This window comes from Nasonia vitripennis, chromosome 4 (assembly GCF_009193385.2).
Source record: "Nasonia vitripennis strain AsymCx chromosome 4, Nvit_psr_1.1, whole genome shotgun sequence".
NCBI lineage: Eukaryota > Metazoa > Arthropoda > Insecta > Hymenoptera > Pteromalidae > Nasonia > Nasonia vitripennis.
In genome coordinates this window covers 3,949,241-3,963,779 of record NC_045760.1, presented here as the reverse complement: position 1 = coordinate 3,963,779, position 14,539 = coordinate 3,949,241, and the positions used below count along the sequence as shown (strand labels likewise).

Below are 14,539 nucleotides of genomic sequence, written 5' to 3'. Positions count from 1 at the left end.
TTCCCTCCGTGCGCGCGCGCGCGCGCGCGCACTAGCCAGGAGCGTAGCGACTTTGCGAGGGAATTGAGAACAGCTGTGCTTGCTGGAATTGGGGGACAAAGGAGCATTAGTTTATTGTCCCATATCGCGAGCGAAAGTATTACAATGGATAAACAAGACTAAAAAGTGAATACTCCGCGAGATAGCGTCGCTGGACTCGATCGAAAAGGATTACCTACGCAATCGTTCCTTACGAGTTATCCGACTTGACGATTCTTCCTGCTTCCTGCAGAACAGTCCGAGGACGGATGAATCGACGGCCGAGCGTCATACGCGCGTTTTTCTATCATTCCGGCCTGGAATGCTTTTCAAGTCTATAGAGGCTTTTCAATCAGCTTCTATAACCGGCATCAGCGTTATCTCGATCGTAACGCGGCCAGTTTTGCGAAGACGCAAAAAAGCTGCCACAAAGTCGTCAAATAATTATTCAAAAATGATCGGCTGAAAACTGATGCGCAATTCGTTCTTACTATAAACGTCGGACAATTAACGCGTGACATGACTCGCTGCTCGATCGAAGACGCAAGTCTCTTAGTCGGAATCGTTGACGGCAAAAAGCGTCGGCTGGAAAACACACTTTGCCGGCAAAGTGAGTATAGTGGAAAAAAAATAGAAAAACATCGTGTCTATGCAGATCCTGACATAGTTTAGGTCGAGTCTCGCTCTTTCAAAAGCTCTTACAGCTCTCGAGAACGGCTGATGTCAAAAAGTGTACCAGAGTGCAGCGCAGTCTAAATACAATAATTTCATCGCGAGGAAGTTGAGCTTTCGCAAGTCACAAAAACTCACCCCCTTTACACGATCCAAAATAACACTAAGAATCGCGAGCACGTGCAGCGGCACGACGAATCGGATCAAGTTCAAGGTTCCCAAACGTGCTATCCCCCCCGTTTCCCGACTAGATAAGCCACTCGCTACTGCACCGGCTTTCTCCGCGGGGAGCATTTTCCAGCGCGAATTCGCTCCTTATACCGCGTTCGCATTGTCTTTGCACACACACACGCGCGCGCGTACACTCGAAGCATGTACGGCTGAGAGCCGTAAGTGCGGAGAAAGGAGTGCAGCGCGCGAGATGAATGCCGATAGCTCGGTTCTGCGATGAAAATTCTTGGAAAAGCGCGCGCAGGCCTGTAATCACTGAGATCCAGGGACTAATGACGCGACTACGAGAGGCGCATTGCGCTGCTACGGGAGAGTGTTTTGCAATTCCGTACCCGCGTCCGCGAGAGAGCGATATTTTTCATATAGCTGTATCGGCGGAGAAATCGGTGTGCGCGCGATTTTCCGATGGGATTATTTATTGCATACATATAGTACTATCTCTGAGCGAGGACGTTTTCCGCGTATATTCGGTAAATCCGGGGGATTTAGAGCCAGTCACGATTAGCGCGCGTATATGCGATGTAACGTTTATACGAGTAGTTTTTTTTTTTCTGTGTAATTCGATGCCGCTGACGAAGTCGTCGCAAAAAGATTGCATGTTTTTTAAAGCGTCATCGTGGAGAATTAAAAAAAATTGGCAGTTGAACACTCGGTATATATAATGAGCTTCTTTTATTACAGAGGGAAAAGCTGTATTCCTCTTCTATAAAATCACGTGTTCGCGGGAAATTATAAAAAAAAAATATTTCTCATATCCGGAAAAATGAACCCGACGACTTTTCCGAAGCAACCTAGTTTCGATACCGAGTGTATCAGCAAGCTTCGCGCATCCCAAAATAAAGCTCCTTCGATCACTATACTCAAAGCTGGCGCACGCTACCAATTCAATGGCAAGCGAGCCAAAATCTCGAGCAAAAGAATTTACAACAACAAACTCGGGGCACCCCCGAGTCTACCTGCCGCACTGTGCGGCGTTCACCGCGCATGCACTCGCCGAGCGAGCTACTGGTATTATAGGCACAAAGGCCGCCAACGCGCAGAAGCTCGATTTTCCTCTGTCACGGTACGACTTACGGATACCAGCAGCTCTCGCGAGGCAAGAAAGAAAGAGTAGGAGGCAACGAACAGAGCGAGTGAGAAAGAGATGGTACAGCGGCAGCCTGTACACCATCGGGTCGATACTCTAGCACCGAGTCTCGCGAGTGCGCGTGCACTCGTCAGAGTGCACGCGAACTCGCGGGCAACTATCGAGCCAAGTGCATCCGAGAGGCGCTTGCACTCTAGCTATATACTCTATACGGATCAGCTGCTGGGAAAGGGTGATGCGCGCTAGCTGAGAGCGAGCCAGAAAGAAGAAGACGTCGAGTCGATGACGATAATAATACACACGTGAATAGAGCCTCCTCTCCAACGTCTTGCGACACCGAATGAAAGAGGGCTCGAACAAGGGCTCCATTGATTGTTGGCGCAGTTGGCGGAATTTCGATGAGATGGCCCTCTGCGCGCGGCTAATCGATTACGTCTATAAATCGATCGCTCGTATTGTGAGCGCAGTAGCGAACTTCGTGAATTATGAAAGAACGCGCTGGTACGTAATATAAGGTATACGGAAGGAACTTTTGGAATGTCGTACGGTAATGAATCCCTATATGCATCGAGAATAGAATACGAGATTCGAATGTTTAGCTTCGCATTTTATGCCGGTTGATTATTCCGCCAAGGAAAACAGAACGTGTACGCGCGCTTATTCAATTGGGAGATAAGCGAACTGCACGCGCAGCTGTAGAGAGAGAGAGAGAGAGAGAGAGAGAGAGAAAGATGCGACCAAACAAAGCCGTAAACGCGAAGCCAAACGTTAAAGGACTGCGCGTAAAAGGAAGATATAACGAGTGTGCCGGTACACGACGCAGTAACTGTACCGCGGCTCGGACATTATGAGTCATCAGCGATTGACTGACGGAAGAGTTCAAGACTCCGACGCCTCTTTTGTCATTGGGGCTAATTGCTCCAGAGCTGACTTTTTGGGTCAGAATCGAGTATAATGAGTTTATCAATCGTCACTTAAAAAAAAAAAAAAACACCACAACCGCGTTACGAGCCTCGGGCGCGATAAGATACGCAGTTTTCGCGCTGCGCGTGAAAATTTATCGCGCGCGAAAAACACACAGCTGCTGCAGCAACGATAACTCTCTCGTCGCGCAAACAATCCTAAACGCTGTGTGTACTGCGCGAAAACGCAGCATCGTCCAGTGTATAGAAGGAGATATCACAAAAAAAAAAAAAAAGAGCTCGAGCCGTTCTATACCGAGGAATCTCTCGCAGGAGGCGCTCGGTGCACGCGCACTCGAGAGGAGACAAAGAACAGGACGGCTCCGCAACCGCAGGGATGGGATAATCCGACGTATATAGCACACACACACACACACGCGCGCGCGCGGGAGTGGGAACAAGGATCGGGAAGGAATTTCTGCAGCTTCGGGAAAACTTGTATATTCTCTTATACATAGTGCAGATGATTTTTCGTTGATTGATTCGCATCAGCCTTGTTTTTCCTATTAGTATATCGGATACGCGAAGAGTTTGCGCTTTTTTCACGAGCAAAAGCCTTTGAGTCTCCGTTAGCCTAGTTTTCTCTTTCTCTCTCTCTCTCTCTCTCTCTTTCGTAGTTCTTTTAAGGCGAGAATGCTATACTCCGGTTTTTTAGATTGGAAAAGTTGGCCGCCGGTATATAATGGCACTCGCTGTTTAGAAAAGTTGAATTTTATCCTCGGTGTGTCGCGTGGAAACGTTCGGAAATGATAATAATCGCGGGACACTGGTGAATTAGGGTCAGTTAACGTCGGAGTGTGTATCAGTCATTTTTCCAACAACACTTTGCTCTCGATTCGCCGTTTTTTTTTTCGTCGGTCTCTCTTTATTATCACACGTAATGCGCTTTTAATTGACCGCCGCGTTGAGTTTTCAGAAGCAACGCGCGACGAGGAGACAAAGGCTGTCGTGTAATAAGATTTTTATGTGAAAGTAATTTCTCGCTTCGTTATCCGATGGAACAAAGTCGAGATAAGCAGGATTACGTACCAGTATGGATAACGCTAGCTCTATATCCTCCACTTGACCGAAATAAATAAAACGGACCATCGCCATCTCCCCCCTCAAAAAAAAAACATTCCACCCGCGCACCGTTACTTGTATACCAAGCAACGACGCAAACACACAACCCTTCGTCGCGCATCGAAACAAATCTAATCGCGCCTCTCCGGGCGTTTTTTCCTTCGTCGCGAAAAAAAAAAAGTGCTCGTCATCATCGGGAGCGCGCTTCCGGCGGAAACGCGAGTGCATAGCGTGGGTGCAGCCGCACTTTGCTCGCGCGCGCACTGTTTACAGCTGCGCGTCACGCAAAGCGAGTATGTAATGTATATATAGGTATATACAGGTGACTATACTGCGAGGCGCGTTAACCTTAAATTACGATGTCACGCACGGCTGCGAACGGTTGAGGATTTGTGTATAGGTATTGAGAAAAAATTTGTGATTGCGGATGTACTGGGATTTGGCGGGTATACGCTATATTTATAGTTGTGTATTTGCATAATTCATGAATTACTGCTTCGAATTGCCAGTCATTTTATTTACAGTTTACGGAATTATTCACTCATTGGGCTTTCCCGCCTTCGAGGTAGCGTATCTTGACACCTATAGTACGCGAATAATTAAATAAATCATGAACTGGCATACATACCTTTCCAACATGCAGAAATCTAAAATTACCCGATTACCCGATCCAATAAAGAAACATACGCTATACTGCAGTCATCCCTTTGAAGACACGCAAACTCGGAAAAGGCTCTCATCTCGAAAGCCCGCATAAACCTGCCGATAAAACAAGGAAGCGCATATACACTCGGCTCTTCTCCCAAAAATAAAGTTCGCCAGCACCGGGCCAGCGGCGATCCATCACTCTCTCGCCGGCAGTACACCACGCGCAACGCGATAATCCCTCTCGGGGAGCTTTGCCAGCATTTTCTCTCGGAATTCTCGAAACGTCGCGCGACTCCTGGCAGTCGTCGTCCTCACTCGGTATATACCGAATTAATTGCGTAATCGTCGGTGCGTCTATTTTCGGTACCGGTTCTGTGCTAATACATTATATACATAGTCCGGAAGATTTTCACACGAGTCGATTGGTATATCGAAACTTTTTCCTCAAAAATCCTCAAAACTTCATACGCTCACACACGATCCGAACCATCGAATTGCTTCGAATTCGCTGATACCGTCGCTTCGTTGTATATGGGATCAGAAAAAAAAAATCGATTCCAACTAACGGAATTATTATTCCGACGACTCGTAGATTAGGGAAAATAACCGGAGAGTATATGACACATACGCGCGCAGCATCTTTCCGCACGCGCTCGGTATGAATGCCCTCGCGGACGTTCTGAGTGCACGCGCACTCGGAAACGCGCGCCCGTTCAAACCAGTTACGCCATTTTCTGCTGAAAAACATGTGGCCGTATATTATTTAATGCCTCGTGTTTTCTCAGACTCTTTGCTCGACTACATTGTTATTTTGCCTTTTACCTGCGCTGCACTGCAGCGTTGGACGAAGGAATTATAATAACATACGTAATATTCTGCGAGATACGCCGATCGCGCTTTGTTTAACGCTGCGTTTCTAATTTTCCATTGCTATTGTACCATATATAATTATAAAATCCCTGCAAACTACGTTACACGCGATAATCGCGGCATTTGCATAGGGCCAATGCCGTCGGAGTGAGGCGTTTCACAAACTATCCCCGTAAATTCGAACAAAAAAAAAAAAGGCTCAAAAGGCACACGTCGATATCAATCCTCCTGTTACACTTACATTCTATATCCGACAAACGTTCAACCGTACTTACCTGCAGCAAAATGCATCTCTCTAAGCACACGTACGTCCTAGAAGCCGAGTGAAAGAATGAAAAAGAAGGCGCACAGGAGTGACCTCGCGCGCAGGAGTTGTAAACGGCCGCTGTGTGCCTTTCATCGATCATTACATAGCGGTATCATGCGCACCTGACGTTGATACTTCACTTTGCCGATGATATTTTTCGAAAGAGAAAACTCGTTGTTGCGTATAATTGCGGAGGACGCGGTATACCGCGCGAAAGTGCAAACCGTTTTTACGGTATAGAAAGCGCGCCGTTGCTGTCAATTTTTTTATCGCTGCCGCGAGCGGATGATTTTTACAACGCACTTTTGCTCGAGAGGAATAAAGTTATCACTCGTGCGTGAAAAGTTTACCGACTCGACTTTTCCTTTACAGAAGGGTTCTGCTTCGTAAATCCGAAAACTTGGATACATCGCGTCACTCCTGACATTTAACAAACGCTAAACGATATGAAATCGCAATTTTAAAATGCATACACTTCCCGCGCAATGAATACCAACTCGATATTATTCCGCAGCGAGATGTCCAGTTTCCTGCAAAGCTTCGCTTCAACTCAGCAGGTATAAATGCACAATACGGCCGAGAAAAAGCGAGCAGCGCGAAGGCATAATTGCTAGATTGCAAGCCTTCTTCTTTTTTTTTTTTTTTTTTTTTCAAACGAGAAGCCTGTTCCAGTATAATCTATACACACAGCACGCCGGTATAATAACCCGTTCGATGGGTTTTCTCTCGGCGGAATATAGCATCTGAAAATACAGATATGCGTCGTTGCAGAGTCGATTGATGCGCGTATAAACAGGGAAAACCACAGGATGGACTAATTCAGGCGTATCTCTAATAAACGTCGGAACGAAAACGCATCCTCCACGAAAATAGCGACGAAATTATACCGACCGCGGTAGCATGCTATTCGTGCTGATAAAAGCCGCGAAAATAACGTCGCGTGTATATGCTTAAACGAAATGGAAGGGGAAGAATGTTTGTGAATTTACCCTCTGACCGCGTGACGAATGACATCGTGGGCAATTAATTTTGATTAGTCGATCGATGCATATAGTGTAGTTTTGATCGAACGCGTGCGATGGACTGATTTATATACTAAACGTATTTAGTATACGCTGAGTAACTCGTTTTATGCAAAAGTTTCGGTGATACATGTCTCGCTTTATTCTCGGTTGCGAAATCTCAATTGGGCGGTCGAAGCAGCTCGGTATTAGAGGAAAATAGCTTCTCGTTGCGATTTTCAGATCCTTCCAAGAATTTCCTTACGCTTTTCGCTTCCGACGGTTTATGCAACGTTTCTCGAATACTCGTTATCGAAATCCAAGCTGAAAACGACGAGTATTGTCATGAGAAAAAAAAAAAAAATGTTACTTCGCGCCGCGTGTTTAGCGACAATTACCCGCCTTACTTCAGGGAAAACGAGTACAGTCGCACTTAAACTATATCTGCATACACGGCATGTAGGAGCGGAAAAAAAAAATAAGGAGCACAACACGGCGGCAAATAGCCTCAGTGGAGCGTCCGACTGTGTCGAGTAGTGCGCGGTGTCGACGTCCTCTCAAGACTCGAGAGGCGAGTCACTATCGCTTCGAGGCCTTATACAACATTCTAATTTTTTTCCCCTCCAGGGCATTATTTTTAAGGACTGAAAAATTTTGGAACAGCGTCGGTAAACCGACATTAAAACTATAGATAAATTCAACACCGACTATAGCTCCCTGATGTTACACACACACACAGTCGTCCATCTGTTCTGCTCTCATATATTCAACATCAGCGGAAACCGCATCTGTTCGGTACAGTCGCACTGCTGGGCCTCTATCTCGTAAACCCGCAAAAACTGGAGCCTATAGCGCTCCGCCGAGCGTTACGGACAAAGAAAGCGAACTTTATTAGTCATTAACGCGAGCTCAGCTGTGTACATATTATACACGTGCGCATGTCTGTGTGTGTGTGTGTGTGTGTGTGTGTAGTCGAGGCACATAGTTGCACAAGGCGATTTATATATACGCCTTTCGCGCGCGGCTATAGGTTTTTCTCACTCTGCGCTTTGTGCGCAGGCGTGCAGTGCTGCTATAACAGCATGCGCGGACGTTGTCGAGTTCTTTAATGAAATTGGGCTAGAAATGGTTGTCATTATTTTTCGACCTATTATCACGCTGTCCGATAAGTCAGGTCACTTTTTCAAATATCAAACCGTCATCAATAACAGTAAAGTTTTAGCCTACCGATGCGCGTTAAAAATCCTCTCTCAAAAACGCGATTTGCATAATTGTCGAATCATGCAATTTATTATCGATGACGCGCGATGCCGTCTGTTCGCTCGAAAAAAAGCGACGCGATCCAGCAAGAAATTGTTTATAACGCATAAATCACGTTGATCCGTGCAAAATTCCCGCGCGTTGTAAATCAATCAAATTCGAATTTCTGGACTCGAGCTTCTTCGTCTCTCGATCGATTTTAAATAGCCGCTATCACCGAGACGGCTGTTCGAACAATCGAGTTAAAGTTATTTTACAACTGACCAGTGGACAATTTTTAATGTGGATCAAGTGCTCCTTGTCGCTTCTCGGAATACGTAATGCAAGATCAAATGAATGAATGGCGCCTCTTATACAGTATTTATGGTTCAATGATCCGAAACCGCTTGCGTCAACCCAACGATTTGTCATTATGCGAACTCGACTCGCGAGATATATACATGACGTTATTGCACTTATTAGCTGGACTTATGATCGACGATGCATAAACTTGATTGGATTGACATATTTTTCGTTTGATTGAACGTGCCTAATTCGAGCGTTAAACTTGCTTTACTCATATTTAAATCATGCAGTGAATTTCGAATGTCTACTTTCGAAACTGGCGCCATCTATCGGTTCAAGCTTCGACCAATAAAAAAAGCTCTTAAGCTCGCTTGAAGGTAGACGGACGACGGAAAGTGGTATCTTATTGGGCGAAGTGTCCACTTAGCAGATGCGACTGTGGAATCAGCTGTAAGCACATCAGCTGATCGTTCTATATTCTTTGTACGCGTATCGCGAGCTGTCAGTAATCGCTGTGTATATATAAAATAACATCTTTAAGGCTTAATATCTTTTGTGAACATTATAACTATTTATTGTAAGTGCATGAACTATTTCTTCGGAAGAAAATCCATAACCATTTATTTTTGATTTTTCCAAAACACTATTTACAGAACAGAGTAAAATGGCAACAGCAAGTGAAATAAGCAAGGAAAAAATGCAAGGAGATCAAGTTTCTACAGATACACAGGAAGCAGATTCACACTTGAGATGTGAGTCTCCTAAACGAGGAACCACTCTATCCACAAGCACGAGTAGTTTCGAAGCCCTGGATCCACATGATCCTAATCTCAGTCGCCTTGCTAATACCATGTTTCAAAAAACCAGTGAATACTTGCAAGAAGAACTCACGGCTACGCATGCGGATTACAGACTTCTAGAGCGAATGAACAAGGAAACCATAGCAAAGTACGCTGAACTAAAAACCATATCATCTAATGTTTCTCAGTCATTAGATCTACTCAACCAAAAGTACAAAAAGCTACAGCCTGTCTTGGACAATATAAACCAAATAGACGATAGTGTGACAAAATTGGAGCAAGCGGCTTACAAACTTTTAGCATACTCCAATAGACTGGAAGCCAAATTTAAAGACATTGAAAAAGAAGGTAAAAAGTGAAGGTGGAGATCACCAATAGATTGGATTATTTTCAATATCATGAGAAGAGCCCAGCGCTCTGGCTAATACATTCTTTTGAACAATGTTCAAAACAATGCCTGTGATTTCACTGAAACTAAGTAAAATTATTTGTATTTATAAGTTATGTACAAATTAAAAAATGCATTTTAATCATCTAGTTCAGATCTCATTGTGTAAAAAAATGATCTGTTTATTTTGAAGAAAAATTGAAATTCAATGTGTTGAAAAATATTTTTAATGATTTTTGTTGTAATCAATGATGTAACTACTTTTTGCAATAGTAGGACATAAAATAAAAAGAATAAATATTTTTCAAAGATTAATATTTATTATTAGCTGTTTAAATCATATATGGGGTACGAATTATTATCCTCAATATTTCACTGTCTATTTAACTATGATTCAAATAACAATAATTTAATACTTCAAACAAAACAAGGTGTACAAAAAATTATTTAAAAATTATATAGTTTTTTATGCAAATTGCATTCCTAATTTCTCTGACTACACTCTTTAGCTAATTTATGGTAATACAATAGAAATTCCTTAATATGCTATAGTTCAGACCTTTCATTCATTTCACATTCCTAACATGTTATGTTTTTGTTATATAGCATTTTCAAGACACTGTACGGTATACGCATAAGTATCAGTTAATCAGGGGAACACAAAAGTGAGGCATGACTAATCTGTCACTATTTTTGTCTGATTCTCTAATTAATTAGAAACCTCAAAAGACTAAAATGTACATATACTTGTTAAACAAAAATAAAATACATAAACCATATTAATTAGTTCTGCAAAAAGATGAATTGATTAGTTATTTCGTTGGCTTATATTTTGTTCTAAGCTAAAAGTGAAGGGATTCATTCTACTGTTCTGTACTAATTATAACATGCACCAAAATTTAATTTTTTTTCAAGTCTGTATAAATGTTTTAGCTATTATATAAGTGTCAATCAACTTTTGAAAAAAGATCATTTTAAAGGTATTTAATTGAAAAAGGAATAATTTTTACATATTCAACACGAAGAGCTTGTTACATAAATGTAAAAAATAAAACGTACAATTTACAATAAATTTTTGTTAATACGAAAGTGATGTCAGGCTCTCTTTCTTTTTTATGAAAACGATTGCAAACATTATTAACGCAAGGTACGACTATTTTCAATGTACATACAAAAGAGGTTTTATGCATCCATGATTTGAAATTTTACCTACAATTCTTCTAACAATTTCTTTCTGGGAAATAATATTAACGTCTATTTAAGATTTAAAAGGTTTTCTAACTAAGCTGTTTTAATGAGCAAAAAGCAGGTGAAAACTACCAAGAAAACGGTTAAAATTATTTACTTGTTATAAGTCAATTTGTTCTCATAAATGGTTGAAATATTTGTAATTATCAAGTAATACGTATATCATTTAATAATATGTGACATAGAGTTTTATGTTATCAGCAGATGGACATTTTGCATTGATGCATTTTACTGCCCTTGTAAAATTTTAGTTCTTACAATTGAACAGACTATAATCTCTCTTGGTTATCGACCTACATCTTTACGTAAAATAGTCTATCCGTAAGGTAAGAATTGAATTGTATCTATATCAACGTCCATATTTTATCTGCGGTATAAGAGAAATTAATTAAACCTGAGTTTTACTTTGTGGTAAAAATTGGTTTATCACCAAGAGATACATATTTCTTCTCATATAAAGTAGAGTGATAAATCCTGAGTAAACAATGCTTCCTTGCAGTGCTTTCATTTTCTGCTTATCTTCCAAAACAACATACTTATTGAAGTTTAACAATCCAAGAAATTTCCAGCCATCAACAGTTCCAGAGCTATTTCTGGTGCAATAGGAAATTCTGGGATCTCTGTACTGCTGTTAGTGTACCGAACTTTGTATGTAAAGTACATACAAACTTTTTGCAGAACATGTGATCTGTAAACATTTGCAAATTAAATATACTATTTCTCTAAAATTTTATACCGCGAGCCGAAAAGATCTTTCTAAATTAACTGATTCATCCTTTAATATTTTAGAATGTAATAATACTTACGGTATTTCTCTAAAGTTAACCTCGTTAGCTTCATTTTCAGCAAATTGACCAGGACCACTCAACATTGCCTTTATAGTACCACTAGTTAAAGCATGCTCCCGTTTAACAATAAATTCGTGACCATCGCTGCTCACCAATTTGACGTACATAGCATCAGGTCCTTCACACCCACCATATACTGGTCCAGATTCCTGTTAAACAGAGATACATATACCAAAGACTATTGCATTTCTATCGGCATATTTATCAAATATGAGCATACCCTATCTCCTTGCATGTTCACGTCTCCAGACATTTTGTGTTGTTTATATTCTATTTAACCTAGAAAACAAACAATAAATAAGAAAACTCATATTCAAACGTAAACGGTAGGGTCAATCGATTTTAACCTCGAAAAATATTCTTAATCTGCAAATAAGCACAAATGTATTCAATTATCCAACGAAAAATTCAAAATAAAGGGGTGTAAAATACATTCCAAAAAGCCAATTTTAGACTATTTTAAAAAATGTTGATTCCAAAGTTAACAATAACACTTGCGAATGTATATGTATGCTTTTAGCATCATACACGAATTCACTCAAAACAGAAGATAACGCTTCTTAGTTTCCCGTGCATCGAAAAATTAACGAAAAAACTCTTACCTATAAGTGAGAATAACGAACTGCAATAAATTAGAGTTTCGTCAAACTCCAATGATAATGTTAATTTTCAAGGATAAATAAATATGACCAGCAATAACAGGAATGGAGTTTCAGTCACTGACGGGTAAAGTCATGAAGTTTGCAACGATTGGTACGATTTCGATCGTGAAGAGCTTGCGCCTTACTTCACACGGTAGATAAACGCGCGAAACCAACATAAAGGAATAGTTTTGTAATTGTTATCAAATTCATTTTATTTGCTGTATATATTGCTTGAATATTTTGATATATTGTAGAATTTGGACGAATTGAAAATCTATTGAAAGTATAGATTAACGATGTTACATTTTTCTTAAAGCTTCTTTTGTGATATAATAATAGATAACCTGTTTAAACATTATTTACATCGTTCTTTATTCTAAATAATTATGGATAGTGATAATGAAAAAGAAGCTCCCTTGAACATAAGTAACGAAAATGATTCAGGAATGTAAGTACAAAAAAATTAAAAACATTATTTAAGCATAAAATATTCAATTACATTTTTGATTAATTTTTTGCAGACAACGACTGAAGCCAGAAGAAATAGAAGAATTATTTAAATTGGCCAACATTGATAGTTCAGAAGTATATCCAATAGTTCAAAGTCTTTATTCTTCGGTGCCAGTAGATAAAGATACTGATGAGTATAAAATTTTGGAGCTCGATCATCATTTGATAGAGGCTTTAAAAATTGGAGATACGTAAGTAACTATTTGTTTGCATCATTCTTCTATGATGTTAAAAATTCAATTATGATAGTAGCAAAAAATTTGACATTTTTACCAATTTAATTTAGGCTTACTTTTCGGGGAGATGAAAATGAACCTGCGGTACTGTGCAGCAGTACTAGAACATATGAAGTCAAAGAAGCTGAAACATCAAACACATGCCTGCTAGTGCCTAACTTGAAATGTGCAGATGACATGAAGGATGAGGATATTGAAGGGCACATTGCTGAATCAGTTGAAGTAAAAGGTGTATACAGTAAATATCTTGAAGTAAGTTCCTACTTATCAGAATTTAAATGAATTTATTAGTAATTCAGTTTAAGAATTATGAATTATTCTAACAAATATTACCGTTTATAGGTACGGGAAATAAGCCCAAAATTAAGTAAACTTCAGACTTTATTAGAACCATCCTCGTTCAAAGGGATGGAGTATGAAAAGTTAATAGACAAGTCAACTCTTTATGACTGGGAAAGAATTCAGGATAATGTTCAAGCCAGCGATGGAGAAATATTAAAAGCTCTCCCAGAACTTTTAATAGCCCAAATGGATGGTACCTTCTTTCAACAATTTGATTTATTTTACTATTATAAAACTGATTACTACGTTTAGAAAAATATTTCAGGCTACTATCGGCTTATTTCTTTTGAGTTTGAAGCCAAAGCTGTACCACTCATGCTGGATTTAATGGAAGAAAATTCATGGGAGATTGATGAAGTAGATAAAGAAGTTTCATATGAATCTTTAAGTGAAATTATTCCAGAACCAATTTTCGAGCTACTTTTCAAAAAATATACAGAATCAAGTACAAAAACAAACAAAAATGGAACTCAATTGTACAAGTACGATGAAGCAAAGTCAAGCAGACTATTGGCCCAAATATTATTGACTGCTTGCCCAACAAATAGCTACAGCGATTTTATGGAAGCCTGGAAAATTGGAAGTCCTGACAGTATACAACCAAAAGAAGAATATCTTTATGGTGTAGCTATTGTAGTTAATAATAGTCAAACAATGAGAAAGGAAGTCATCCTGTATCCTGAGTCAAATTTGTCTGATGATATTCAGAAAAGGTTGAATGAACTTTTTAAAGTAAAGGAAAAATGGACAGTAAAAGAAATTGCTCCTTACATATCGTAAGTCACCGATTTCTTAGTTTTTACAAAAAAGCATAATAAAAAATTAATATTTAATTACGCTATATTACAGAAAATTCACCACGAGAAAGCAAGATGTAAATGCTATTTTGACCAAACATGCAAGACCATCCACAGTAAATGGTGTAAAATATTACAGTTCTAAGCATGGCAAATGATAGAAAGTAAAAATAATTTCGAACAAGAAGTTAACACAGAATGGTACGTTACATACAGAATGTATATTTATGTGAATAAAGCAATTTTATATCTTTTCATAAATCATTCTGGTAATTCATTATTAAAACATATGTTATTACATTTGTTTATGGGTGAATTGAGAA

The 14,539-nt window shown here is 39.9% G+C and overlaps 3 protein-coding genes across 5 annotated transcripts; 2 read left to right on the top strand and 1 right to left on the bottom strand.

Moving 5' to 3' along the window:
* The first annotated feature begins 8,273 nt into the window (after positions 1-8,273).
* Positions 8,274-10,365, top strand: LOC100118373 (biogenesis of lysosome-related organelles complex 1 subunit 2). The gene is made up of 2 exons (XM_003427454.5): positions 8,274-8,980; positions 9,057-10,365. The coding sequence occupies exon 2, from the start codon at positions 9,068-9,070 to the stop codon at positions 9,560-9,562; it is 495 nt and encodes a 164-aa protein (XP_003427502.1). The 5' UTR covers positions 8,274-8,980; positions 9,057-9,067; the 3' UTR covers positions 9,563-10,365.
* LOC100118407 (elongin-C) lies at positions 9,890-12,442 on the bottom strand. 3 transcript variants are annotated; one of them, XM_003427453.4, is made up of 4 exons: positions 12,290-12,442; positions 11,908-11,966; positions 11,646-11,836; positions 9,890-11,527 (listed from the first exon to the last, which is right to left on the bottom strand). In XM_003427453.4, the coding sequence occupies exons 2-4, from the start codon at positions 11,938-11,940 to the stop codon at positions 11,386-11,388; spliced, it is 366 nt and encodes a 121-aa protein (XP_003427501.1). In that variant the 5' UTR covers positions 11,941-11,966; positions 12,290-12,442; the 3' UTR covers positions 9,890-11,385. The 3 variants fall into 3 exon arrangements, with proteins under 3 accessions (XP_003427501.1, XP_016840487.1, XP_008211322.1); XM_016984998.2 differs by having other exon boundaries at positions 11,908-11,969; positions 12,295-12,417; XM_008213100.4 differs by having other exon boundaries at positions 12,035-12,297.
* Positions 12,443-12,467: 25 nt separating this feature from the next.
* On the top strand, positions 12,468-14,477 carry LOC100118445 (sister chromatid cohesion protein DCC1). The gene is made up of 6 exons (XM_001602361.4): positions 12,468-12,779; positions 12,853-13,032; positions 13,128-13,329; positions 13,420-13,612; positions 13,685-14,195; positions 14,269-14,477. The coding sequence occupies exons 1-6, from the start codon at positions 12,718-12,720 to the stop codon at positions 14,372-14,374; spliced, it is 1,254 nt and encodes a 417-aa protein (XP_001602411.1). The 5' UTR covers positions 12,468-12,717; the 3' UTR covers positions 14,375-14,477.
* Positions 14,478-14,539: the final 62 nt, after the last annotated feature.